A 27174-nucleotide genomic window follows, 5' to 3' on the forward strand; every position below is an offset into this window, starting at 1 on the left:
GAAACAGCATCTCTGTTCTAGTCATACTGCTTCTAAGTCTGATCAACGAACTCAGGCTTCGTGCTGATTGAGCTCTGTCCCCTAAAACACTACCGGACCCCAAGAGACTTTTTCCCAGATTGCCAATCAGAACATTTCCCGGAGGGCCAATTGGAGCAATCTGTTTTGCTTAAGCACTTAAGACAAACAGGACCTAAAATGAGCGGGAAGGAACCGGAAACTCACCTTGCCTTTCTCATGGCTGACAGCCAAATGCTGGCGGCGCCCATGTGGGGAGGAGAGCACGCACATAGCCACCCGCCGGAGCACGTGGGCACTGATGAGCTGTCGAATAGTCTGGCCCTGGTCTCCACTGTAATTCATCCGAACGTTCTCAAAGGCGCCTTCCTGGGAGCCTAAGGTGGGAACCTGACAGAGAAGGAAGCAGTAGTAAGGCAAAGAGATCAAATGGATTCACCCGCTATTCACGTGACCGAGAAACTGCACAATGCACTCAAAACTAGAGGGTTCCAGGCTCTAAGCTATGGACAAAATTATTGCCAATCCAGTAAGAACAAGATACTGAATGTTTCATAAGGCTAAATTTAATTAATACAAAATACTGCCTTCCAAAAATGTTAAAATGCCCCCCCCCCCTTTTTGTTAAGTCAAAGGGTGGTGATAACGGATGAAATGTTTTTCATTGCTCTAACCTGGGAAAACTGGGTCAGCAACTTTATAGATCACCAACACGAACCCAATACTTTTTAACTTCACCTTTAATAGCTGAAAGCCTAAAAACCACTAGTGTAAAACTGACTCGTTTTTAATAAGATACCAGAATATATGTGTATATATACCTGTGTGTATTTCCAAATGACTTGTGAGATCTATTCCTAGACCTCATTCATTTGTACGTTTCCCTTTCGAAAGTACACTTTACGCCATTTTCATTACTTTACGCTGCTACTAAAGAGAACACACAGAACACGCCAGAAATCCTAGACTCAGTGCTGAGCAGGTTTTAAAATGGATAATAACTTACAACTTATAAGCCATTTCATATAAAGAAATAGAATTGCCTAAAGGGCTAGAAGCAGAAAATGACAAACACTATTTATGCAAGCCAGTAGAACCCTAGGGGAGAAAAGGTTTTCTACTTTATTATATGGAAGAAACTTCTAACTACTACAATTGCCCCCAAATGTTATTCCTCATATCTTGGAATTGATACATTTTTTTTTAATTTTGTTTTTAATCTTTATTTATTTTTGAGAAAGAGAGAGAAAGCAAGGGAGCAACAGAGAGAGAAGGAGACACAGGGTCCAAAGGAGGCTCCAGGCTCTGAGCTGTCAGCACAGAGCCCGACGTGGGGCTCAAACTCATGATCCATGAGTTCATGATCTGAGCCGAAGTCGGACGCTCAACCGACTGAGCCACCCAGGCGCCCCCAATTTTTTTTTTTTTTTTTTTTTTTTTTAAAAGACACACTTCACACGCCGATCTCCACACTGGATGGCTGGGGACTGACTGTCCTAAGGGCACTTCTGAGAGTACCCGGCATACCATGGCACGTCTGTAAATGTGCTGCTCTGGACACACTCACCATCAGCTGGTCTGTCATCTCAACCACCTTGTCCACTGTATGCAGCTCCCGGAGGGCTTGCTGAGCCCGGCTGCTGCTCCCCACCGCCGAAGCCTGCTGAAAGTTGGTCTGAATGGCATCCATGAGGAAACTGAGCATGTCTAACACGAGAGGAGCGAAGGAGAAATTGGCCTGAGAAAAATCCAAATACACAAGTGAAAAAAAAAAACAAAAAAACCACACACAGAAAAATAATGGGTCATACTCATCATAATAATCTTGCCAGTAACTACCTCCAGAATCTAGAATCCAATTTCCTTACTTCCGATTCCATCTTCCAGCCATCTCTCTCTCTCTCTCTCTCTCTCTCTCTCTCTCTCTCTCTCCATGATACTGGATTTGTGCTACAAACTCTAAAGCCATCTTTCTAAACCAGGAGTCCCGTGTATACACCCTAATGCTAGAACGCATTCATCACCTATGATATATTCTCTCTGGTACATCTAGAATCGTTCTAGTTACATGCCATCCCTGAGAAAACTAAGAAAATAATCACTTAAATCACTTTCTGTATGCTCTGCTTCAGATGAGGAACCCTGGCCAAGAAAAGTGCTCTAGAGTATTACCCAACTAAAATTCACCCTCCCCCACACCCCCACAGTACTCCTCAGTCCTTAAATCCCTCCCTGTGAGGCAGGGGCTGACGACACGTCCTACTCATGCCTGTCCTATGAAAATGAGTAAACTCAGAGAAAGGAGAAACCAATTGTCGGCCCCACCAGGGAGCTGCCCGGCTTGCTCACGAACCCACCTGCCAGGCTCCGCACTCCGCCCACCGCACCGGGCACCACCAGATCCCCACCTGGTTCTGCAGCTCCTCCCGGCAGCCCTCCACCGTGCGGCACAGGCTACTCTTCTTGGGCTTGTCTTCGTCAGCAACCTTTCCGTCGCTGATGGTGACTTTGGCCTTGTCGGCTGGGGAGGTGCTGGTGTGGCGCACCAGACTCTCTGAAACCCTGGGCTCGCTCTGAAACGCTGACTCCTTCATGGTGGAGCTCATGCCACTGCTGGGAGTCCGCTTCACCAGCGCCTAGGGACAGAAAACGTCAGAGATTCTGAGCTCTACCCACAAACAGAGCTGAAACACTGCTAAAGACCTTGGAGGAAAATCTGGACCCGGCGGAGAAATCGGCTAACCATTTAAATGATAACCAGATGCCTGAATTCTCATCTTCACCTAATATCTAACATCTAGCTGACAGGTATCCACCTAACTGGGTCCCTAACCCACTCACAGCCACAGGTCTTGGTTACAACTTCTGAAACTGTGGCAGGTCTTTGGGAAAAACCGCAAGCTGTTTAAGGACCCTGCAAGGTCTAACGTTCTGAGTGAACTGCTTAGGCCATGATCAATGACAGAAGCAGAACATACTCCTAGACCCGGGCCACCATGAAGGTGACATGGGAATTGCCCAGTCTGGCGTCAGCATTCCCGTGTCACTAACACGTCACCCTTCGTAGCCCAGCGAATGTTCCAAACTCTCACCAAACAGCTGCCATCTTCCTTGGCTCCACAGTCACAGAAGAAGGACCCATACTTGGCATAGGAAATCTCATGATCCTTGTGGCACACCTTGGCACACACTGTGCACACACCCACCCCGTCAACCATTTTGCAGGTGTGACAGTGGTACCTGCAAAGAACAAGAACCGGCAAATGAGCCCAGCAGTCCCAAGGCCAAGGCCCTGCAAATCCTCACCTTCTGAAAAAAAGAACCACTCTTACCAATGCTGGTTCATGAATTCTTTCTGAGTGATCGTGAAAGTGCAGAGTTTATTGCAAAGAGAATCTTCATCCTTCAAAGATAATAAATCTTTTTAATCAGAAATTTACTCTTCCACATAGGCCCCCACAGAAATACATCCTATGGAGAATAAATGGTCCATTCAGAAATGACCAGTAAAATCTACCCCTGGAAATAATCTACAGGCTATAAATGTGCTACAATTCTGGGTGAGAGCTTATAGTTTTGTGGTTAGAAAAAAAATAAATAAATCTTATGTTTTCTGTCCAAGTGAGCTCACACCATCCCCATGAGGAATTCGTCTCTAAGACTGCAGTCAGGATACAAAAATTGAACGACTACAGGATAAGTGACTCTGGATGGAAGAAGCCATGTGCTTATTAAATAGTCTTTTCCCCAAGAGATTAGATGCCTCCAGCCTGCTCTGCAGACTAGAAAATCAGTCTGGCATTAGTCATGTAAACTGGCAGAAAGCAGGCAGGAGCAGGAGAGTTTTGAAGCTCACAGGGGCCAGAAAAGAAGGCCAAAAGCTTATTTAGCATGAGCTCTGTCAGTGCCGGTCACTGTTGTTAACCTTGCAGGGTTACCTGGATGGTTACGTGGTACTTACTGAATCCTCAGCCTGGGAGTCCTCCTCTTCCACGGCCAACTCCTCCACCCAGTCTGAATCCACCTCAATGGCTCGCTCCTCCCCATCCACCGAGAGGTGACTTGGGCCTTGACCATTACTCTGGCTCAGGGCATTGGTGACATCAGCCAAGTAAGACATAATGTGGCACGTGCACTCCAGGACTATCACATGCTAGAAGAGAAGACCACTACCCCGTCACAGAAACTTCAGTTCTCCATATCCGATTCTCAGACTTTTCCCAATAAAGCCCGCAATCAGAGAAATGGTATAAAAGCAGACAAGAAAATCCACATGCTTCAATTATCTACTTCCTCACCTCTGAGCACTATGGCCACGTGTAGCCAGTCAATACACGGTACTGAATTAACGGGATTCACTCATCCTCAAGCACAAAGACAACCCTTTACAAATTATGAAATGAAGTAAAACTGTCATCAGGAAAATAGAAAAAGAGAAGAAAATGATACAGAGAAGAGACTGGTGGTTGCCATAGTCAGGGGAGCGGTGGGTGGAGAATGGATGAATGAGGTTCAAAAGACACAAACTTCCGGTTATAAAATAAATAAGTCACAGGGGTGTAAATAAAGCAGAGCATGGCGACTACAACTAACAATGTATGACGTGTTGACAGTTGCTAAGTGAGCAGATCTCTAAACTCCTTACGAGGAAAACACGTTTTAGAACTACATATGGAGACAGACAGCAACTAGCCTTATTGTGGGGATCACTCCACAACACGCCCAAACAGTGAATCCCTGTGCTGTGCACCTGAAAAGGATACAGTGTTACCTGTCAAGTATACCTCAATTTAAGTGAAGAAAGGAAAAACAGACTAGATTCAAAGTATGAATAGGCTCTCACTGGCTTTCTCCCTACCATTAGCAATTTTTTCTAACCATTAGCGAAAGACTTTTAAGTGAAAGCAGTAAGAGAGGAACAGCTTCGGAAATGAAGCCACAAGTTTTCCAGCGAACAGCTGCCAGCAGCTCATGCTTGCCTGAGGACCCAGCAGCCTGGCCTCAAGGCCTCAGACTTCTGAGCTCTTCACTCTGCAGCGACAGTTCAGACTCAGAGGAGAAAGACGAGCAAGAAAGGCTGAAATTACTGAAATTTAAATCATCTCATTACTGAGAAATTAACAGCGCTATGCTGCTGGGTCTCAGAGGCCGGTTACCCACTCTCAGTGACCTACGGCAGGTCCGTGGTGGGGCAGGCTAACAACTGAACGTGGACTTTTGTCAGTTCAAAACCCTTCTCAGAGATGCCCTGAACCTTCAGGTAAATTAAACTATTCTAGCAACTGGACTAGAGCTGAGAAGGCAGAGTCTGTAACCGCACAGAACACCTACTCAGAGCACACAGCTCCAGTTCCACAGCACACCAATAGCTAAAAATAGCAAGAATCCACCAGGTTTTATGAAGGATTCAGTTGGATACTGTTTCCCATATTATTTCCCTCCTATCATTCCTCGTCACTCAGCAAAGGCCCAAGGGCACACAGTTCGGAATTATACACTCCCAGGGCTTTGAAATTGTAGGCAGGCTGGCCAGGGACACAAGCCAGTAAGAAGCAGAGCCTTCTATGTGACCACAAAGGTAAGGATCATCACTCACCGACTGCTGTCTCTCTGCATTTTGCTTACCTTTCCATGCATTACATTGGCATTCAGTTTTTCAACCACATTCTTCTGTGACAGGTATTTCTTGCTGTCCCAAAGGGGAAAAAAAGGGGGATGGGGGGGAGACACAAAATCATCTAAGGAACCAAAGAAAAGGAAGTAGCTTCATGAATCCTGCATCAGTTTGTAGACACCAGGAAGCCAAAGCATTCTTAGAAAAACACTGAGGTTTGGGGTGCTCCAGTCTTATCACTGACACTTATTACTTTCCCTAAGACTTCCCCCAGGGGTAATGAACAGGAAACCCTACCAGGGATATGACAAAGATTCAGCCTAAAGTGAACAGTTGCAGTCGGTTGAGCATCCGACTTCGGCTCAGGTCATGACCTCATAGTTCCTAAGTTCAAGCCCCATGTCGGGCTCTGTGCTGACAGCTCAGAGCTTGAAGTCTGCTTCAGATTGTGTCTCCCTTTCTCTCTGCCCCTCCCCCACTCACGCTTGCTCGCTCTCTCTCTCTCTCTCTCTCTCTCTCTCCCTCCCTCTTTCTCAAAAATAAACATTAAAAAACTTAAAAAAAAAACATTAAAAAAAGCTTAGGAGCTGATGGATTTAAAAAAAAAAAAAAAGTGAACAGTTATAGGCTACTCCCTCAATCCCCAATAAAAATGTAGACTCAAGTTTCTTTTTATACTCACTCCAAGCTACAAAGAAAATACCTTGCAATTAATGATCTAGTCCCCCTTTTCTCTAAGAGTGATGGGCTCCTCCAAATTCATCATCTTACCATCTACTCAGCCAGTCCACAGCAGCATTGTGAAGCTGAAGATGGCCAGCACCTTGACCTGCACTGGCCAGGGTGGCCATCACAACCATGAGTTCAGGGAAACCAGTCCCATCACCATTGGCCAACATCTCTGTCGCCATGGGGATCAGGGTGCCCAGAAGCACAGCACACACACCTTCCCCAACTTGGCTGGTAGAAAAGAAATAGCAAATTAGTTAAATAAAACAACAGGAGTCTGGCTGTACTTCTCAATTTGTAAGAGTCATTAAGAGACGTTGCAAATTAGGGGCGCCTGGGTGGCGCAGTCGGTTGAGCGTCCGGCTTCAGCCAGGTCACGATCTCGCGGTCCGTGAGTTCGAGCCCCGCGTCAGGCTCTGGGCTGATGGCTCGGAGCCTGGAGCCTGTTTCCGATTCTGTGTCTCCCTCTCTCTCTGCCCCTCCCCCGCTCATGCTCTGTCTCTCTCTGTCCCAAAAAAAATAAATAAAAACGTTGAGAAAAAAAAAAAATTAAAAAAAAAAAGAGACGTTGCAAATTAAACATTAAATACGTGACTCTCTTCCCCTTGCCATATACATGCACCCAGTTTCGGACTTTGGCTAGTAGAGCACAAAACATTCGCCTATGCGATAACTGACAGGCCAAGTCACTGCAAAAGTTTTTCCACGGGAAAAACCAAGGAGTTCTACTAGATTCCTTAAGTCTAGTGAGGGGAGCTGTGGAATCGTTCAAAACGTTAAGGACCAATGCCTGAAGGAAAGAAAGTAACAAATACTCTCAGCGCTCATCTGGGGCTCTTCGCGACACCTGACCTAAATGCACGTGTTCTACCTGTTTTCCCGAACAATGTAAGTAGTCAGTAACTGCAAGAGCTGCCGGTTCTCCTGAATCACATCCAGCTGATCGGAATCTTTGGGCGGTGACGCAGTCATGCGCGTGAGCCAGGCCTGGAGACGCACAGGTTCCACACACGCCAGCTGTGCCAGAGAGCCACAGAGGTGCAGAAGGCTCGGGTTAGGGTTCTTCTCAGCTAGGGACAGACCGAGAGACTCCGGTCAGTGAAGGAAGGCGGGGGAAAGGGGGAGAAGCGCAGACTGTGAGCCAGGAAAGGGGGAAGGAAAGGCTTCGAGCAAGTTTTCAACTTCCTTCCACACTTTCTCAGAGGGATTCTCTGCACTTGTTATGCGGTGCTTACACTCAGGCAGAAGATGGGCACAGTATTAGCCAGACATCAAAGTTCCCATAAGAAGATTACCAAAAGCTGTCACTCACTCAGCTGGAAGAGTTTGGTGAAGAATCTCAGAACCCGGTTGCAGAATTTAGCAGACAGGTTCTCATTGGCTGTTGCCATCATGATCTGCACCAGTTCCCCACTGGGAGGCGGAAGGGGGGAAAAATGGAAGAATCACGTTAAGCCTCACATAAAAGGCATCCGCTTCTATGTCTTCACAATGTCATCTCTCCCAGGGGAACTGGCCACTTGCCAATGAACCACACTAGGTGTTCATGAAGTCAACCCCCTCATCAATAACCTGAAGGAGTCAGCAATGAATCTAAGTCCTCCCCACAGTACAGACACTGAAGCAGGCCTTGGGTGCTCCCTGAGAAGAAATACCTATTACTTTCAGAAGGCGTTCAAAAACTTCACTGAGGAAAACAAAATACAGCTCACCTGTCAGAGAAAAATTCCTCCATGGCTTTACGAGCCTGGCTGCTTTCCAGCTGCTTTTCCAAATACTGGAGACATTCCTCCAAGATGGATTCATCCAGTCCACTGAGAAGCACAAAGAAAAGTCAACTACCAGAAATAAAATCTGTGTCAATGCCTTCCTAATATTAATTTTTAAAAACCCAAAGTTTATCACTAAACCTTAAGGGCAATAATCTGGGTTTTTTTCCCCAAAACTTATTAGCATAAAGCCTGGCTGTGCAGTAGGAACTTGGTGCATGTTTAACAAGTTGAATTATAATAAAACTAAAAAGTTAATAAAACCTGAGATAACAGATGTACTCAATCTCTAAGAGTCCAAAGAATCATTGCTGCTGTTTTAAATTATAAGGAAAAAAGGAAGGAAGGAAGAAAGGAAAGGAGAAGAGGGAAAAAGGGAGGAGAGGGAAGAAGGCAGGAAAGGGAGGAAGGGAGGAGAGGGAAGAAGGGAGGGAAAAGGAAAAAAAAAAAAAAAAAAAAGGAGCCCTTGATGAAACCATGGATTCATCAACAACAAAAAGACCAGAAACCCCAGTACTGGACCCTTTATCTGTCCGCTTCTCAGTGGGACAAAACTGCAGCTTACTTTGCTGTTCCTCACAACTCATCTACATCACTAAGACCTAAACTACCAAAGTCAGACAATGGTGACGACCACCTAATTCCACACCACCCACCTCCCAAAGAAGCAGGGTTACAAAAATATTAGAAATTTTATGAAGGTCCTTTGTACGGTTCATTATATCTAATACAGTGCTTGATAAGCATCCATTCAGTGACTTAAAGTTTCCAAATATGAACCATTTAAGCCTTCCATTTACTCAATGCTGATTCTTAAGAATTCATCATTAAGAGAAGACACATAAGCACAGAACTTTCGATTAAAAAGTACAAGTCGTGAGTTAATGACATAAAGAAGCCAGTACATTTCACTGGAAACAGCAGGAGGTCACAGGAACCTGATGTCTGCTCAGATCAGGCTCACCTATTGGGATCTGCATGGTTGGCCAGAATGTTGTAACAACCAGTGATCAGTTTCTCATATACTCGAGCCAAGAACTCATCAGACTCCGCAGGGCCCAGGATGCGCTCCAAGGAGTTGCTGCTGATCTCGGCGACGCTCTCAGTGCTCGACTCCAGAAGAAGGGGAAGCAGGGTCCGAATTACCTGTGGCGGGTTCATCTCATCGGACCAACTTCAAAGAAAATGGAACCATGTCAATGGATATACTCCCCCAAAATTAGCTGCAAAGGCGAGGACCGGGCAATTCAATTATTTATTGAGGGGTGAGAGCTTTTACCCCAGGCTTTTTTTCCCTTGGCAGTTATTCTTTTACATAGATGTAATCATACAACTTCAAAATTTTCTTTTTCATTATTCTATCAAAAACAAAAATCATTTCCATGTAAAAAGCCCATTTATTAAAATGTTAAATAATGTAAGGTGTATTTTATAGAATATTCAGAAAAGAAAATGAACTGAAACCTAAACTAGAAACCCAGACAACTCTTCTAGAACTACCAGGAATCCGGACCACGCTTAAGGCAATATGATACGGGACTTCACCTGTGACCTATCTACTGGGAAGACAGAGCATGCCTCCACTGGCCTGTCCCAGCCCCACAATAGCAGAGTCTAACTCCCGTGATGATTCTGGAGACACGTGATTTGAAATACATCACTGCCACCTTCAAATTCCGACCCGAAGCGCCTCAAAATTACAATATGATTTGAAGCCTGCATGGCCTCTTCTGCAGGAGGGGAGGAGGTATCCTGCTGCCTTTCACATCGCATTCTAGATGAATGCTCACACTCTATTTACTCTGAAACAATACTCTCTCTGCTATCGAAGCATGCAGGAAAAGCATCATTATACAGCTCTACATCCCGTCTTCCTTTAGCTACGACAGGACGCAGGCACAGCGAGCACCGAGGGCTGGGCAGTAGGTACTCACACAATAAGATCTCCAGTCAGCCTGACCAGCGAGAGAAGGGTGTGCTTCAGGGAAGCAGCCAGGGGCAGGCTTTGGCCACAAAGTGTCCCCAAGTGAGCAGCCTGCACAGCACTGATGTAACTCTCTGAAGGGATGGTGTCATTAGCAAAGGCATTGCGCTGGAAGGGAACAAAACAGACAAGAACAGAAAAAGCGTCTACCTACCTGGGATAAACTTTCGTGTGGGGGAAAAAAACCAACTGACATAAACTAAGACCTCCATCGAGGTTTCTAGACAATGGCTCTACTCAGTATATACTATTATTCATCCTGGGAAGCAACGTGGGGTGGAGCACTGAAAGCAGTTAACAAATTGTAGTGAGTACAAAGTTAACTTAAAATTTCAAAACTTAAGTTAAAATGTTAGTACAAAGTTAAGATACCCAATACCAGGTTTCAAATCATTAGAATACATTATACTTCACATTAAGACTACTGTCTCTCATAATTAAGAAGGATCTGTATTTTGCAAAGCCCCAGAGCCTCCATTAAAATATCTTCATGATCCTTCTGCTATAGCTCCGGGTGATGTAAATAGGGGTCACGATTACAAAGCAGGATAACAAGATTATAATATTTGGCTTTTCCAAAGAACTGTGACAACGGAATTATCTGTTAATAGAGGTAATTTGATTAGAGCATCCACAAAGGTCAAGTAAATGGACAGAAGATTCTACAGTCTTCTAAGAGCCTACAGAACCTAAAAGCTACTGTATAAAATCATTACAAAAGGAGTAGGCGCCTGACATTTCTCCTAAAAAGAAAATGAAACAGTTTATATCTTCTGAGAATTCAGATGCTAGGTCTTGTCAGCACCTTACACTTAATACAATTCATCTTCACATCCCAGTCTTTTTTTTTTTTAATATTTATTTATTTTTGAGACAGAGAGAGACAGAGCATGAACAGGGGAGGGGCAGAGAGAGAGGGAGACACAGAATCTGAAACGGGCTCCAGGCTCTGAGCGGTCAGCACAGAGCCTGACGCGGGGCTCGAACTCGCGGACCGTGAGATCATGACCTGAGCCGAAGTCGGCCGCTTAACCGACTGAGCCACCCAGGCGCCCCTTCACATCCCAGTCTTAAGCAGACGAAAAAACACACTCATAGTAATAAGGTGGTCATCCACTTAACAGGGTAACCCAGACTTCCTAACAAAACGACCACCTGGGTACCGCTTGGGTAATTCAAGGCTTTGATTATCGATTCAAACATCGATTATCATTAGCAAATATACTGCTGCATACCAAGACCTCGTGGCAGCTAGTTTCAGCCTAAGGAACAAGAACAGAACACAGAATAGCTGGTGCTCCACATTTCTATTCCCAGAACAGACACTCACCCAGGAGCCAATGTTGGGAAACTCGTTGGTGTTGATGTTATTCCAGGATTCACACACAGCCTGCACCCAGGATGGTAAATTCTGAACCAATGTGGGACCTGGAGGCGACAGGAAGGATGAGAACTCATCACCAGAGGGAAAGAATGACACATAGTATTTTAAAGCCAAGCCCAAATGCAGAAAGAAACACCATTGCCCAAGCTGTCAAAATAATTACGAAGATCGCTTAGATGGGTGTTTCAATAGCAGTACTATGTCCAAGAGCTAACTAACTGCTTAATAGCTAACAATGTCGATTATAAGGTTTTCACTTCCCATCACATTCACTTTCTAATCTTGCAAATAAAGACGACAACTGAAAATAAGATGCGAAGTGGGGGCATGTCGCTACAAGTCAGGCTAAGACCGCTCTTCAGCCTCTGCTACACCCTCTGTGGACGGGTAGCACTCTGACCTCTTTTCTCCTTAAAACAAATCTGGATTCTTAATCCACATCAAGAACAATGTTTGATGAAGTAGTAGAATTTAATTTCTTCAAGTGACACAGACTACCTGATTCAAATCCAGATTCTTAATCCACATCAAGAACAGTGTTTGATGAAGTAGTAGAATTTAATTTCTTCAAGTGACACAGACTACCTGAACACTGAAAGGGCATTTAAAGCTTGCAATTCAGGAAAATACAAACAGCTATAAATTTAAAGGGTAACTACCGCCCTTCACTCCAGTCCTGCTCAAGTCCTTTTGCTTCCCCATCCTACATTTCTACCAGACCATTCCTAAAAAAGGGAAGAGGTTTGCCCAGCACAAAGGGACAGCTTGCTAATCTTCCTGATCTCTATAAATGACAAATAGAACAGAGGCGCCTGGGTGGCTCAGTCCATTAAGTGTCTGATTCTTGGTTTCAGCTCAGATCATGATCTCATGGTCGTGAGTTTGAGCCCCGCGTTGGGCTCTGCGCCAACAGTGTGGAGCCTGTCTGGGATTCATTCTCTCTCTCTCTCTCTCTGCCTCTCCCTGCTCATGCCGTCTCTCAAAATAAATAAATAAACTTAAAAAAAAAGAAAAAAGAAAAAAAGAACAAAGATCTGTGCTAACAGCAACAGTTTAATGCTGTTGGTTTAATGATGCTGGTTTGGATCCCAGCCTCCACATATTGCAAGATGCAGGATTTCGGGCAAGTTAACTTCGAGGACTTAGTTTCCTAATGAGTAAAAGGGGACGGTAACACTTCACAGGGCTCCTGAGAGGACAGACAGACAGACAGACAGACACACACACACACACACACACACACCTGTGTCTGACACACAAAAGCCCAAGTGAGTGGTAAATGTCAGCAGTCAGGTAGATAAATGGTAGTACTCATTCTCAATGGTATTAATAGCATTATACTATTACTCAATGGTAGTAATAGCATTTTCAAATTCACTTACCCAGAGTGTTGGCCTTGCACCTACTAGAGCCAATAGCCAAAACAGCAGCAAAGCCATGCAATTTCTCCTGGGATGGTTTTTCAGTGGATCCTTCTTCATTAAAGTTCTGTAGCAAATAGGCTCTGAAGAAAAAACAGGGGGCTACATGAAAACTGAAGTAATCTACTCCCATCATAGGAGAAACTACCCTAGACAAATTGAAATACCTGTTATCTCAGTTTCCTAATCTATTAAATATAGTTGAGAGTACCTGCCCATTTCTGATCTCCTACAAATTCCAATGGGCAACTGTTTCCAAAGAATATCCCATCCTCTGAAATGTTCCCAAAACATAATTCCAGGACAGATGAGCTTGGCGAACATTGAACACTATCTACCTACCTCTCCCCAGCCTTGGAAGATTGGCAATGTATATACTGAAGGCTCTGAGAAGTATGGTTGACCTTTGAACGACATTAAGTGTTAACTGCAAAGGTGCACTTACACATGGATCTTTGTCGATAAATACCGTACAGTACTGTAAACATATTCTGTCTTCCTTGTGGTTTTCGTATGATGTTATCTTTTTATGTTTTACAAATAGCTTAATTGTAAGAATACAGGATATGATACTTTTGTATACAAGATATGCGCTAATCGATTGTTTTGATGTTACCAGTAAGGCCTCCGATCAACAGCAGGCTATTAGTAGTTATGTTTTGGGGAGTCAAAAGTTCTCTGCGGATTTCTAACTGCACAGGGGGATTGGTGCCCCTAACCCATGCTGTTCAAGGGTCAACTATACTATACTTTCTCGAAAGCTGTTCAATTATATTTACTCAGCACTTCCCAAACTTACTTGCCAGGAACATTTATTAACAGTATACAAACTGTTGGCATTAATTAATGGGTCAGATTAGAGCCCACAAGCTCTCAGAGGGAAGTGACTTGGTCACCTTTGACCCTGCGATATCCCTGGTACCTAGATCAGTACTTGGCACAAGCAAGCACTCACATTTCCTACTCATGCTTATGGCTCATATATTGTCAAAAATTGTGCCTCTAGCAATAGTCTCTGCTCTACTTACTCCAAGACACTCATGCCCAGACATTAAACTTTATAACAATCCGAGTCCCTTTCAGCACAAAAGTTCCAAAGAACAGGAGCTGAACAGTGAAATCCTACGGGCACCAGATAAAGTAAATGAGCATAAAGGGGCCCGGTGGGCAGAGCTACAAGGGGCAGCCACTCCTCAACTCCAGTGTGTTAATGTCACATGGGATGTCAAACCCGGTTCTGCCAGCTCTTCCAATGTAAGAAAAGACTGAAATCTTGTTTTGTGAATAAATACCCAATTTTTATACACTGAAAACAAATTCCACAATATTTAAACATCACACAGAACAAGTCTACAGGGCATGCAAATTGCAGTGTTTATTACTTAAGAAAGGACTGGATTTCAAAATACTCTCTAACTCATTAGGAAATTTTTTTCTCTACCTACCATGAAATTCAAAAACATTTAAAGCTTTATCTTAGTAACAGAAATGACATGTCTGGAGAAATTGTGTTACCTTTCCTTATATCCTACGAGGTAAATGCTACAAAATATTTAAAGATTTATAGAAATCAAACTTCTTGACTCTTCCTGAACTATTTGAAAATTCCCTCATCAGGCAGTCTACAAAGAGAGGGGGAAAAAAGAAAAAAACCTAAGCTGACAAAAATAAAAATAAAAAATGTGTACAATTCTGAGTCCTTTGGGATCTACACAGTGAACAGTACCTAGAACCACAAAGTCTAGGGGCACCTAAGTGGCTCAGTTGGTTAAGTGTCAGACTCTTATTAATTTCGGCTCAGGTCACGATCTCATGGTTCTTGGGTTCAAGCCCCGCACTGGGCTCTACACTGACAGTGCAGAGCCTGCCTGGGATTCTCTCTCCCCTCCCTCTGCCCCTACGGCACTTGATCTCTCTCTCAAAATAAATAAATAAACTTAAAAAAAAAAAAAAAAAAAAAACCACCACTAAGTCCAATGTGAAGAATTTTCAGGCCTCTAAGGAAAGCAAACCACCGAAGGATCTAAATTCCCCGTCTTGACATCTGTGGGCAGGCAGCCTGTCACACCTAATGAACGATGCATAGGTGTCGATGAGTTGTAGCGTGGCTGGAAGCAGGTTCTTGGTGACCTCAGACGACTTATGAGGATCAGTCTCAGCGGCCATCTTAGAAAAATGCTCATCCAGAGAGACCTGGACCTTCGAGATGGCAGCATCGAGGGTGTAGATGGACTGTAGGCTTGGAATTTCATGAAGTTGCAAGATGGTGGTACAGTCAATGCTACAGAATGATGAGATCTTTAAAGATACCCAAGATACTAATTAGTTGTGGGAAAAGACTGCAGCAGAAGCTAAATCCTGTCATTACGGACCCAAAACTAACGTACCTGTCGAGCAAAGTATTCCTCTACAATTTCAACGTCATACTTCACTGAGCTGCACTTGGTGGATGCCAGTTCTAAGAGAGAACTGGCATGTTCAGCCTTCATGCCCTGTTTGATAAGGTGATCCTATTTGGACAGCCAAGAAAACGTGTTCAGGAGGTTGATACAGACAAAGTCTAAAGCTTTCGTTACTCTTAAATTAACAAGTTCCCACAAGTACAGAGCACGGTGACTTTGGACAACCCTTTGGCAGCAAGGCCTGTGTCACACTGTGGTACCTTTATCCAGCTGACGTAGGAGCTGATGCGGAGACGGGAAGACCACCTCAGGGTGTGTAAGATGTCACATTCACTCATCTCAGGGGAATTCATGGCCAGCTGGTTCATGTAAGTCTTTGATGGTGGCAAAATCCCTAGGATCCTCCACAGTATCAAGAAGTAATACTGAAGGGCACAGGCCTCCTGGAAAAAGCAAAGAGCAATCACAGCAATAGCACCTGCTATGGCGTCGTGAGCTCCCTGACAGTGAGAACTGTTCCAAATACAGCATTTTTTTTGTTAATATTTATTTTTGAAAGCAAGCAAGAGAGAGACCAAGACCGAGACAGAGCTCGAGTTGGGCGGGGGAGAGGCAGAGAGAGAGGGAGATCCAGAATCCCAAGCAGGCTCCAGGCTCCAGCTCCGAACTGTTAGCACAAAGCCTGATGCAGGGCTCAAACTCACAAACGGTGAGATCATGACCGGAGCCGAAGCTGGATGCTCAACCCACTAAGCCACCCAGGCACCCCCTGAATACATTTAGAGCAGACTGTGTAGAGTCCTGATTTTCAACTGAGATTTGGCTCTCAAGTCTGCTCCCCACATCTTTATAGAGAGTACATCCAATAATAAAGCAGAACATGTTAGAACCCACATATAAATAATATGCTCCACACTTGCACATCTCACAAGCCAAAATCACTGTCCTAAGACAACTTCGGCTCCCCAAGAATTTACCAAGTAACCAAAAGAGAGCAGGACATTCGGCCTCGCAGGCCCACAATCAGGTGCCCCTTTTTGTGGCTCTAATTGTTGTCATAACTTCTAGAGGTACAGAGACACATTCATGGGACCACAGGAAAAGCTCTAGTGGGAGACTTTCAATGTGACCTATCAACCACCATTCGCTGAACGTTAAGAAACAGATAATTCAATAACTGATTAGACTCCAGAAAGAAATTTCTAGTAGAATGGCTACCAAATCATCAAACACATCCCAAACTCTTCATCATCAGCCTGGGCTTCGGTGGTCTTACCAGGGCCGTTACGTTCTTGTTTTCCTTCCTCCGGACTGTGTCAAGCTGGGATCCAGCAGCAAGCAGTGATGTCAGTGCCGTATAAAGCTCATCATATTTGACAAGCTTGGAGAAAAGAACATCACACGCCTAATATCGAGAGAAAGAAAATCATTCTGTGCTATTTTTTGAAATATTTTTCCTCCAACCCATACACTACCCTTTAACCTCAGAACCGACAAAATAGCTCATTCAAATTATAGTTATGAATTTCTCACTGCAGCAAGATTCCCACTCAGGGACCTCTCCCAGCTGATGGGTTATGGTGCGCACACAAGTGCAGGCTATAGAATGAGGCAACTATTTTTGTCCGTTAAAATATCTGCATGTGAACACGCCAACAAAGACAGGAAGAAGGGTCCCCTACAGCCAAAGTGGAGCCCAGCGAATAAATCTCAAAACAATATTTTCCTTCTAGAATAACCTCAAATCCTAATACAGGCCAAATTCCCTCATTACAAAAAGCAAGTGACTCCCTTTTCCCCTGCCAGACTGATTTTGGTGGAAACCATCTGACCCACATGTAAAATGGGGTTTTAAAATTCCTGGTACCACAGAATCAAGTCGATTCAAATCATCCTCTGAGGCTTCTGGGGACAGGACACAGTAGAATCTGGGTTGTGGGACAGCATCTGAAAAACAATGAGCTCGTTAGAAGAATGGTTTCATTCTCGATTCTGCTTAGTAAGTATAAAATGTAAAAATTAAGAAAACCCTTTGGACACTTGAAAACACAAACAACCCTGGCACTACGGACTTTTGGACCAGATAATTCCTTGCTGAGGGAGGGCTGTCCTGTGCACAACAGGATGTTTAGCACCCTTCCAGTTTTGACAACCAAATACGTCTCCAGACGTTGCCAACTGTCCCTTCTGGGCATGGGGCCCAAGCATCCCTAGTTAAGAACCACTGCTCTAGGAGGTAACAGAGGTGCTCTGCAAACACCAAGTTAATCATTAAAATTGGACCCATAGACTAACTGCATTAAACTTAAATGGCTGTTTCCCCAGTATCACAGGACTAACTACTAAGAGATCCCAATGACAGGATCTAAGGTTTGAGGAGTTTCCACAAACTCCACTCAGCAGCTTACACTCCTCGGGAAGTGTGCAAACACAAACTAAAGATAAACACAAGAGGCACTTCATCAGAAGAACGGACACCTGCTCTATGAGAAACACTGCAGAGAATGTCATGGCTCCCATTATTTTCTGAATAGCACCCCACCATGACCCAAAAGGAAATTTAGCTTGTGGGTTAGAACCACATTCCTCTGAGAAATTAAATGTAATCACTCCAAGTGGCAAAAATCCAAATACTGTACTCTAGGAGCATACACAAGAATTCCTAATTCTTATGTCTCAATGGTTTTTTGCTTTCTGTTTTGAAATCAATGTGGGATATGTAACAGTCTATTTCTGAAAATGTTTTGAATCCACTGGTATCTGCCACCTATAAGGAATAGACTAAACCTTGAGGAGTCTCCAAATACCAAATTTAATCCCCCCAACGAGAGCCAATGAGTCAGCTTCTTACTGACCATCTTTTTTCTGACCTGATGAAAAATGCTTAGACCAGTTTTCTTCTACTTCTTTGAACCCATGATAGAGAGGGGCAGTCGCCCGGCGGCTGTTGCTGTCCTGGGATCCACTTGCCCACCCAAAAGGAGGACTCAGCAAGTTATGCTGTACCTTTTAAAACACAAATACTCAAATTAAGAAAGATACACAGCCACGTTCAGCATCTCACTGCAGGCATCACAACTGACCAACATATCAAAGACTGGGAAACTCACAAGCCAAAACAAAAGTTTTAGATTTTTTCTGTGACTTTTTTAGGGAACAATCTTCTTTGCTGAAGTTTAACAGAAATAGCACTCAAGCAAACATTTTAGGAAATGCTGAATAATCCTTACCTGGGCCTCCCATCCTCGTGTTGGATCCTTACAACAAAAGAATTTACTAATCCATAAAACCTACTGCTCAACCATCATTCCTCCACTAATAAATATTCACGGTGGGGAGTGGCAGGTTGGGGGGGAACCGATGCTCGGGCGCAGAGCTAGACACAGGTAAAGTGGGGTTATTCAAAGGATACCTGTGAACAGAGCCTATAATCCAATTTTCACAAATGTATCAAATCAAATAATCTACACTTACTGCTCCTGGCTAAGTACAAAGCGTGAGTGCACATCCAGAAGTCCGGTGGTATTCCCAAGGTTAATCATAAACCTACCACAACAAACACCTGAAACCTCAAGTAAGCAGGTCATTTTGCTTTGGATCACCACAACTCAAGAAGAGTGACACTCTCAATCACAGCCAGTAGAGCGAAAACAATGCGTTCATCTGTACCTGCTCGAACAGATACACAGGGGCTTTGGAGTACTGATGAAGCAGATAATCGAAGATCAAAAGGAGGCGAGCCAGGATGAGGGGCACCGAGCGCGCCTGGGCCTCCACGCTGGCACTCAACTCCTGGATGATCTGCACGAACAGGGTCAGTATGGCCCGCCGGCCTTTCTCGGTGAAGTTGTGGAAAATGAGGAGGAGCAGCTGCAGGTGCTCTACGTTCAAATCTTCCGTCTCACTGGGCACCACCCCCTGCAGGGCGCTCTGCTTCATGGTCGACAAGAACCTACCGCGGAGAAAAGGAGAACGTGTCTGGTGGACAAAGTCAGAACACGTCCCCCACGAGTCACGGTGTCACGTGCTGGAAGAGTTAAGCTTTCTAAACCCAGGCATCAAGACAACAAATCAGGGAAGACAAGAATCTACGTGGAAAGAGAAGATTTAAGAACTCAATCCTGGCTACAAAAAAGCAAGACTCGACCACAAAACATTCCCTGTCGACTGTGGTGATAGTGTTAACACGCGCTCTGCCATTTCTGACCATGAAAAGAACCGGAAGCCCCCAAAACGGTGGCTCCTTTTTTTTTTTTTTTAATTAATAAACCTGGACAGGTAGAGATAGTTCAATTACTTTCCCCTATCGTTTTGGCTCTATAGCTTCTTATCTTGAGAGCTTAGCCCTACAGGTTAAATTCACTACATGGTAACAGTCCAAAATGAGTCGGTGCAGTAAAAAGCAATAAAAAGAAATTACACTATTCGGAGAACTTGTCAGAAGAGCTTTTATGCAAAAAAGGAATGAATGTAGCCAACTATTTCCACTGCCTCTGGCTATTAGGAAAGAGATTTGTGTTTTAATAAAGGTTTCCCTCATCCTCGTCTCTTCCCCCGACAACTCCCCTCCCCCTTTTTTTTTTTTTTTTGCAAGATTCCACCAGGAAAAAATACAGTGGGTCTTTGGCACTCAAGGAGGTTTAGGATTTCTCAAATCCAGCCATTACAGCTATTTGATCACAGAATGAGGAAGAGAAAAGCAAAGCCTTTTAGGAAAACAAACTGCTTTGAAGGCTCCTAACCATGTAAACAAAAATGGCAAATATAGGTCCATCTAAAGAGGATTTCGATGATTAATCTGAGCTTCCCCCAAGTGACGAAATTCTTTAAAAGTTGTCCAAAAAAAGACTGCAAGTCACTTGGAGTGGTTTCACGTTGAAAACAGAACAGCCAAAGACAGAGCTGGCTTTCCTGTTCCCCACCTTTCAATAAATCAGGACAGGACTCTTGAATCGGTTACATTCAGGAGTCAGGTTATGTCTCAAAACTGCAACCAAACCCCCCCAGGTGCCAAAGGATGATTCTGTTCCCAGACCATAGTTTATGTATTTCTGGTTTTTGTATTACTTATTTAATTAATTAGATAACTAATTTGGTGCTCCTGTTTTTTAAACAGCACCTCTTCCCCCAAGGCCACCGGAAACACACACTCGTCCGCCCTCACCAGTTTGTGGCATCGGCAGATACCACCTCAGAGCCACGGACTAACTACAAAGAAGTCAAACAAATCAAAAAAGTACATAACCTTCTCTGCAGGGCTTCACCTGGAGTTCTCTTACCTGTCCCAAACTTTAAGGCATTCAGGGACATCTGGATCACCTTGAGCACCGGCTTTATGTTGCCAGATGAGCAAAAGGCGTGAAAGCACAGAGAGGCTTTGAGGGTGAATGTACAGGGGCCAGGGGCCCTCAGAGAAAGGCGCTACTCCCAGCTGCTGCAACAGCGTGTTCTGCCAGGAAAAGACACACAGGAAAAAGACAGGGAATGAGGCCAAAGGTTACCAATGAGCCCTGAATGTTACCCTTTATGCTGGAGGAGTATTTTTTTTTTCCCTTCAAAAGTCACTTTTAGTAAAAGAAATGACAAGCCACAGTATGAGAAACAGTATTTTAAAACCATTTATCGAACTAAGAACTTGTATCTAGAATTTATAAAGAACCTTTTAATTCAGTAAGGAAGGGACACACCATAATGGTTTAAATGGGAACATTTTGAATAGGTAGCTCAGAAAATAAAATATACTGATTGCAAAGGAAAAACATTAAAAAAAAAAGTCAAGGGACACCTGGGTGGCTCAGTAGGTTGAACACCCAACTCTTGATTTCGGCGCTGGAGGAGTATTTTAAAGGGCACACAGAAATTCAGATTCAGACGTGGTTTGCAGAAAGGTCACTTCGCTCAACAAACAGGAAAACTATCGAGGGAAAATTACTCATCTAACCCCATTCGCAACTACAGTTAATTGGTGTCAGAGATGGGGTCCTGAAAAAGGAGAAATGCAGAGATGCAAACTGAGACGGCAGAATCAGGATGATTTTCCAAACAGGCAGAACATGAAAAGTCTTCCCTTCAGAAGAAAACTTCTTGAACAATTTTAACGGCTGACAGTTTTTCTTCGATAACCAGTTATATACAAGTAATACGCCAAGTGGGGAGGTCGGTCCTGCACCTGTGGGTCCACCCACTTGTACGAACGGTATTAGCAGAGAAATCCGCCTATAAGATGTCAAGGCACCTCCAATTAGTCAGGGCTGTGTCTCTGCCTCCAGTTGTAGCGTGTCTTTCAAATGAGCTTGACTTTGAGCTCAGTTATCTAAGCTGCAACTTATCTTCTCAAACACACACACAAACTGAGCAGGATGCCAATGGAACACCAGACAAAAGGCCTGTGTTCTCACTTGGCTTCAGAAAACACAAATCATAGTCACCTCAGGATACAGGATAAATTTCTAAGTCTGCCAAATTAAATTATGTTCTTAGGTAACACCCCAGAGGACCCCATTCCTGGGAAACAATCATTCAAAATGTCACAGATAATCAGGAGTAGTTCCCATGTGCTGGGCAGTTATCATGACTAAGTGCCGCACACCAACTGTCACAGGCAATGCTCTGGGCCACGATGTTACCTGGGTATGCACTCCATTCTACTGATGCGGGAAACAGAGGTCAGAGTGGTTTAAAAACACACTAAGCCACAAGACTCCCAACTGCCCAAACCAGATTTATCTCTAAAATCTACATTCTTGGGGCACCTGGGTGGCTCAGTCAGTTAAGCGTCCGACTTCAGTTCAAGTCATGATCTCTCGGTTCGTGAGATCGAGCCCCGCGTTGGGTTCTGTGCTGACAGTGCAGAGCCCGAGCCTGCTTCGGATTCTGTGTCTCCCTCACTCCCTGCCTCTCCCTTGCTTGCACTCTATGTGTGTGTGTCTCTCTCTCAAAAATAAACATTAGAAAAAAAAATTTTTTTAACTTAATGGAGTAATATTTGAAATAGTAAAATTTGAAAGAAGCAGCAAACAAGAGATGAATTGATGTTCTGATTTTAACTGCAAAACTGTGCATCTATCTACACAGACAGGGACTACAAAGAAACATGGAAAAACATAAACCATGAATTTGGTGGAAGAATGTAACGTTACAATGTTATTTACAGGATTTTTTTTTTTAAGAGAGGGTTTTTTGTTTTGTGTCCATTGTCTCTGGCCTCAGAGCCGCAAAAAATGACCAAGCCTTCCTCAGAGCCTGGATTAGCCCTAAGGAAGAGGGCTTCCTAAGAAGTAAAAGAGAGCCATTGCCCACCAACCAAGGCCTAGCCTGAAGTACCCCCTCCAGCCCGAGCACCCCCGTGCCCACCCTTGCTTAATGCCAGCTCTCCTGGGTTCCTGGCCCCAGCCCTCGCCGCTCAGGCCATCCCCCGCCCACCTTGCTGTTTCTCATTACTTCAACGACTGCTTCTTAGTGGATAATTCCCAAAACCACATTACCACTCTTAATTTAAGTTCTGAATTTCAGACTCACATTTCCAACTACTTTCTAGATGTCTTCATCCCACTGGCCCCTCAAAACGTCATCATATTTAAAGTGGCTTTAATGGCAGTGGTAACCGTTTAACTAAAAAAGTTAATATATGCTACACAATTCTTACACACCAAATTCTTATATAGAATTCTCATATATCAAAACATACAAATTGTTTTTCTCATTGGATTGAAAGGGCTGTAAGATGCAACGTTCTGACACAGGAAGCAACATAATCAATAATCACATCGGTAACGCCTACTTAACTGCTTTTAGCTTACTCCATTAAAGGAAAGCCTCGGGGAGCCTAGGCAGCTCACTCGGTTACACTCAGGTCATGATCTCACAGTTCTTCTCTTGAGTTCAGAGTAGAGGCATCCTCGGATCCTCTGTCCCCTTCACTCTCTGACCCTCCCCTACTCACACTCTCTCTCTCAAAAATAAACATCTAAAAAAAATAAACAAATACCTGAAAAATTAAGGAAAGCCTAACGCTCAAGCTCTACTGCAGAATGGTTTCGAGGCTGGCTAACCACAACGGACGGCGAGACAGTTGTGCTGGTAAGGTGACACTGTTTTTAAAAACAAAAAGAGAAAATGGCAAACTGTGCCTCGTGTAGCTCAAGAACCCAAAGGACCATTCTGAGCAACCGTGCATAAATAAGCAACCCACAAGTACACACAACCTCTGAGCTGACTCAAACCTAGGAGTGCTCCCTGAGCACTCGGCACGGCTCCTCTACCACCAAACTAACCCTTCTCGCCGATGGCCCCTTTCTACGAAAGACAACAGCATCCTTCTGGTCTCATCCGGGTTGTAAACCCAGGCAACACCTTAGACTCTTTCCTATCCGTGTTCTTTACCCCGTTCAAATAGTTTCCCGTGATCTCTATCTACCATGGGCCCTTTATCCACATGGTATCTCCTATCTCCCCCTTTTCTCATGATCTCACACTAACTCAAATCATCTGGATCTCTCCAGTGCCTACACTACCTGGCACGCAGTAGGTGCTCCATGAATACTCTGTGAATGAATGAATGAACTCAGACCTCTATGGTAACATTAAATTATTATAATTTTATACATAATAATAAATATAATAACTATAAACACAACATTAAATGGTAATAGTAACAAAGACAGCAGCAAATGTTGAGTAGGCACTAATACTATGTGCCAGGTATGTTTCTAATTTTACTTTGTGATAAAAAACATAACCGAAAACTGACCATTTTTTAAGTGCACAGTTCTGTGGCATTAAATACACATACACTGTGCAAACATCACTACCATCCATCTCCAGCACTTGTTTATTTTTCCAAACTGAAACCCGATACCTATTAAACACTAAGCCCCTGGGATCCCAGGATGTAAGAAGAAATGTATATTTGGTCTTTGTCTCATTCCTGGTACAGAGCTCCTAAAACTCTCATCATTTCCTGACAGGGTGAGAAGAACGTGTTTTGTTATTCATAATAAGCCCCTTTCAGCATTACCTATGTTTATAATAAGGAGGCCCCTCGACAGCTTTAGGCCAGGGGCTGACTGCCAGGGGAACCAACCCTATGATTAGAGAGCTGGAACCTTCAGTGCCATCCCCAACCAGGGCTAGAGACAGAGAGAATCCCCAATGGCCAGTAGAGCAGGACGACAACGAAACCCACACAAGGCCTGCTTTCTCGTTTGGTTTCGGAAGACACAAATCATCTTACTAGACTGCTCTAATAACAAATTTGAAAGAAAGAACAGAGAAGCCATGCCAACCAAGCACATGGCATTTCAACAGAAAGCCCTCTTCCCAAGATGTCATCTTGGGAAGTAAATAAGTAGGCTTCAATTTCTCCTAGAAGCAGGGAACAGGCCTACTGGTCTTACCAACTCAGAACCAGTTTTTTATGAACCTGATAGGTGAAGACAATTTTTGTGATGAAACTTCTATCTGCTTACTTTCACAGACTGAGCTACATTCTGCTAACCTACCTTAAGGACACTGTGCATGTCCTGCAATAGCACTCAGGACTCTTGATAAAGGTATAGGACTCTGTACAGGATCCCAGAGAAACAACATGCAGGGCAGGGGAACTCAATAGCAGGTCGTTAAATTACACCAACCATCCTTTACTCTCTTCCACCATAGCAATGAAATTTGGGGGCAGAATTTAAAGGCCCATGTTTGGAGATAGAATGAGAAGGGAGTTTTGAGGATTTGTTCTACATAAAGTCAGCGGTTATGGGCAGACAAGTTGCATGTCCACACAAGGTCTGGAATTAGTTTTTCACATGCTATGAGGGCAACATCATTACAGGAGTCTTAAGAACTCCTATCCTCTACAGAAAAATATTTCTTCCCCCATTATTTGGACAAGTTTCGGCAGGAAAAGGCCAAGTCTGTGAACTGTGAAACTTCCCTAAATAAACTTAAGGAGCTCGTAACTTTGACACGACTTCCTGACCCTATACAGCCTGAGAGGGAGGTGCAGGCCATATACTGACTGAAGAATTTTCTTCTCTTCATCTTAGGTCAACAACTTTACCACTCTATTTATATTCCCTTTCCTGCCAAAAAAAACCCCACTCGGTTTCATCTAACAACAGGTACATACAAATAGGTTTTATAGTTATCTTTTTAAGCGATGAAATAAGCTCTTAAAATGTTAATTTTATTTTTGAGAGCGCGCTGGAGTGGGGGAGGGGCAGAGAGAGATGGGACAGAGGAGCCAAAGCAGGCTTGGCACTGACAACACTGAGCCCGATGCAGCACTTAAGTCCAAAAAAACCAGAAGACCACGACCTGAGCCGAAGTCAGGTGCTCAAGAGACTGAGCCACCCAGGTGCCCCAACAAAGAAATGAATTCTTAAGAATTTCTCAAATAGGTCCACCTGGATGGTTCAGTCGGTTAAGTGTCTGACTCTTGGTTTCAGCTCAGGGCGTGATCTCACGGTTTGTGGGTTCGAGCCCCACACTGGCTCTGGGATGGCTGCATGGAGCCTGCCTGGGATTCGTGCTCTCCCTCTCTCTGCCCTGCCCCCTCTGCATCGCTCTGTCTCTCTCTGTGTCAAAATAAACTTAAAGTGGAAAAAAAAAAAAAAAGAATTTCTCAAATAGCCTAGGATTTTAAGAATCAAGTTTAACCTCTTAAAATGGCTTCCTAGATTTTGTCCCTTTGGGGCAAGTGCAATCTCTTCGACTGTGTCCTGATTCTGAGAATCCACTGAAATAACCTTAAGAATAACAAAAAAAAAAAATTCAAAACAATCTTAGGGCAAACTACTGGAGATCTACCAAATTTAATTCTTCTAGGGGAGATGAAGGGTGGCCACAGCTAGGAATCTGCATTTTTTTAAACAAATTCCCCAGGGATCTTTATGTACACTAAACAATGAGAACCACAAACTCTGACCGTGTTAAAAATAAGTTATTTTCAAAATATGACCTTGTCAAATGTTGGGAAAGTGAACCCACAAATCTTGAACACATTGCTGGTGATAGTAAATCTTGGTGCAGCTCCTGTGTTTGTTTGTTTGTTTGTTTTTATTTTAGTTTTTATTTATTATTTATTTAAAGTAATCTCTACACCTAATGTGGGGCTCAAACTCACAATCCTGAGATTAAGAGTCGCACGCTCCACCAACTGAGCCAGCCAGGTGCCCCACTGATGTAGCTACTTTAGAGAGCAGTCTGGCATCACCTGCTTACAACCACATACTCCATATCCTGCCAATTCCACTCCCAGTTCTCTACCCAAGAGAACCCCTTGTTTTATCACAGGAGACTTCTACAACAAAGATCACAACAACAACTGGAATAGCAACAGAATCTGACACAATCCGAAGGTCCAACAGTGGGAGCAGAGGGGAGCTGGTATAGTCACAAATACAATGGGACAGCAGACAGCAGTCAAAGCAAGAACTTCAGAATTAGCAATAATATAAATGAACCTTGGCGACATAGTGCTAAATAATATTAAGTGAAAAAAGAAAGCCTAAAAAGATTATATATAGCATGGTATCATTACTATAATGCTTAAAACAATCAATTTAAAACTTTAAGGACTACGAATGTAAAAATAAATATATATAAGGGCACCTGGGTGGCTCAGTCGGTTAAGCATCTGATTCTGGCTCAGGTCATAATCTCATGGTAAATTCAAGCCCCGCGTTGGGCTCTGTGCTGACAGTTCAGAGCCTGGAGCCTGCTTCAGATTCTGTCTCCCTCTTTCTCTGTCCCTCTCCCCCCCAACTCTCTCTCTCCTTCAAAAATAAACAAACTTCAAAAAACTTGTTAGTAAATAAAATACATATATACATACATATGTATATGGATGTATATATG

General features: G+C 43.7%; 1 protein-coding gene across 9 annotated transcripts in view; it reads right to left on the minus strand.

Annotated features, from left to right (window-relative positions):
• UBR4 (ubiquitin protein ligase E3 component n-recognin 4) overlaps positions 1-27174 on the minus strand; it is a 132503-nt gene that overhangs the window by 80262 nt on the left and 25067 nt on the right. For all 9 annotated transcript variants that reach the window (XM_040462878.1, XM_040462928.1, XM_040462909.1 and 6 more), the window contains exons 18-40: positions 20601-20770; positions 18991-19273; positions 18192-18327; positions 17189-17268; positions 16598-16726; positions 15582-15764; positions 15307-15429; positions 14988-15217; positions 12881-13002; positions 11445-11542; positions 10065-10222; positions 9095-9304; positions 8074-8175; positions 7674-7774; positions 7233-7431; positions 6404-6592; positions 5644-5707; positions 3980-4171; positions 3351-3421; positions 3111-3258; positions 2427-2654; positions 1586-1756; positions 226-408 (exon numbers count right to left, since the gene is read on the minus strand). In XM_040462878.1, coding sequence (XP_040318812.1) covers positions 226-408; positions 1586-1756; positions 2427-2654; positions 3111-3258; positions 3351-3421; positions 3980-4171; positions 5644-5707; positions 6404-6592; positions 7233-7431; positions 7674-7774; positions 8074-8175; positions 9095-9304; positions 10065-10222; positions 11445-11542; positions 12881-13002; positions 14988-15217; positions 15307-15429; positions 15582-15764; positions 16598-16726; positions 17189-17268; positions 18192-18327; positions 18991-19273; positions 20601-20770 — 3570 coding nt within the window. The remainder of the gene's footprint in view (positions 1-225; positions 409-1585; positions 1757-2426; positions 2655-3110; positions 3259-3350; positions 3422-3979; positions 4172-5643; positions 5708-6403; positions 6593-7232; positions 7432-7673; positions 7775-8073; positions 8176-9094; positions 9305-10064; positions 10223-11444; positions 11543-12880; positions 13003-14987; positions 15218-15306; positions 15430-15581; positions 15765-16597; positions 16727-17188; positions 17269-18191; positions 18328-18990; positions 19274-20600; positions 20771-27174) is intronic.

Source organism: Herpailurus yagouaroundi, unplaced genomic scaffold (genome assembly GCF_014898765.1).
Source record: "Herpailurus yagouaroundi ecotype Mexico unplaced genomic scaffold, PumYag 77, whole genome shotgun sequence".
Classification (NCBI taxonomy): Eukaryota; Metazoa; Chordata; class Mammalia; order Carnivora; family Felidae; genus Herpailurus; species Herpailurus yagouaroundi.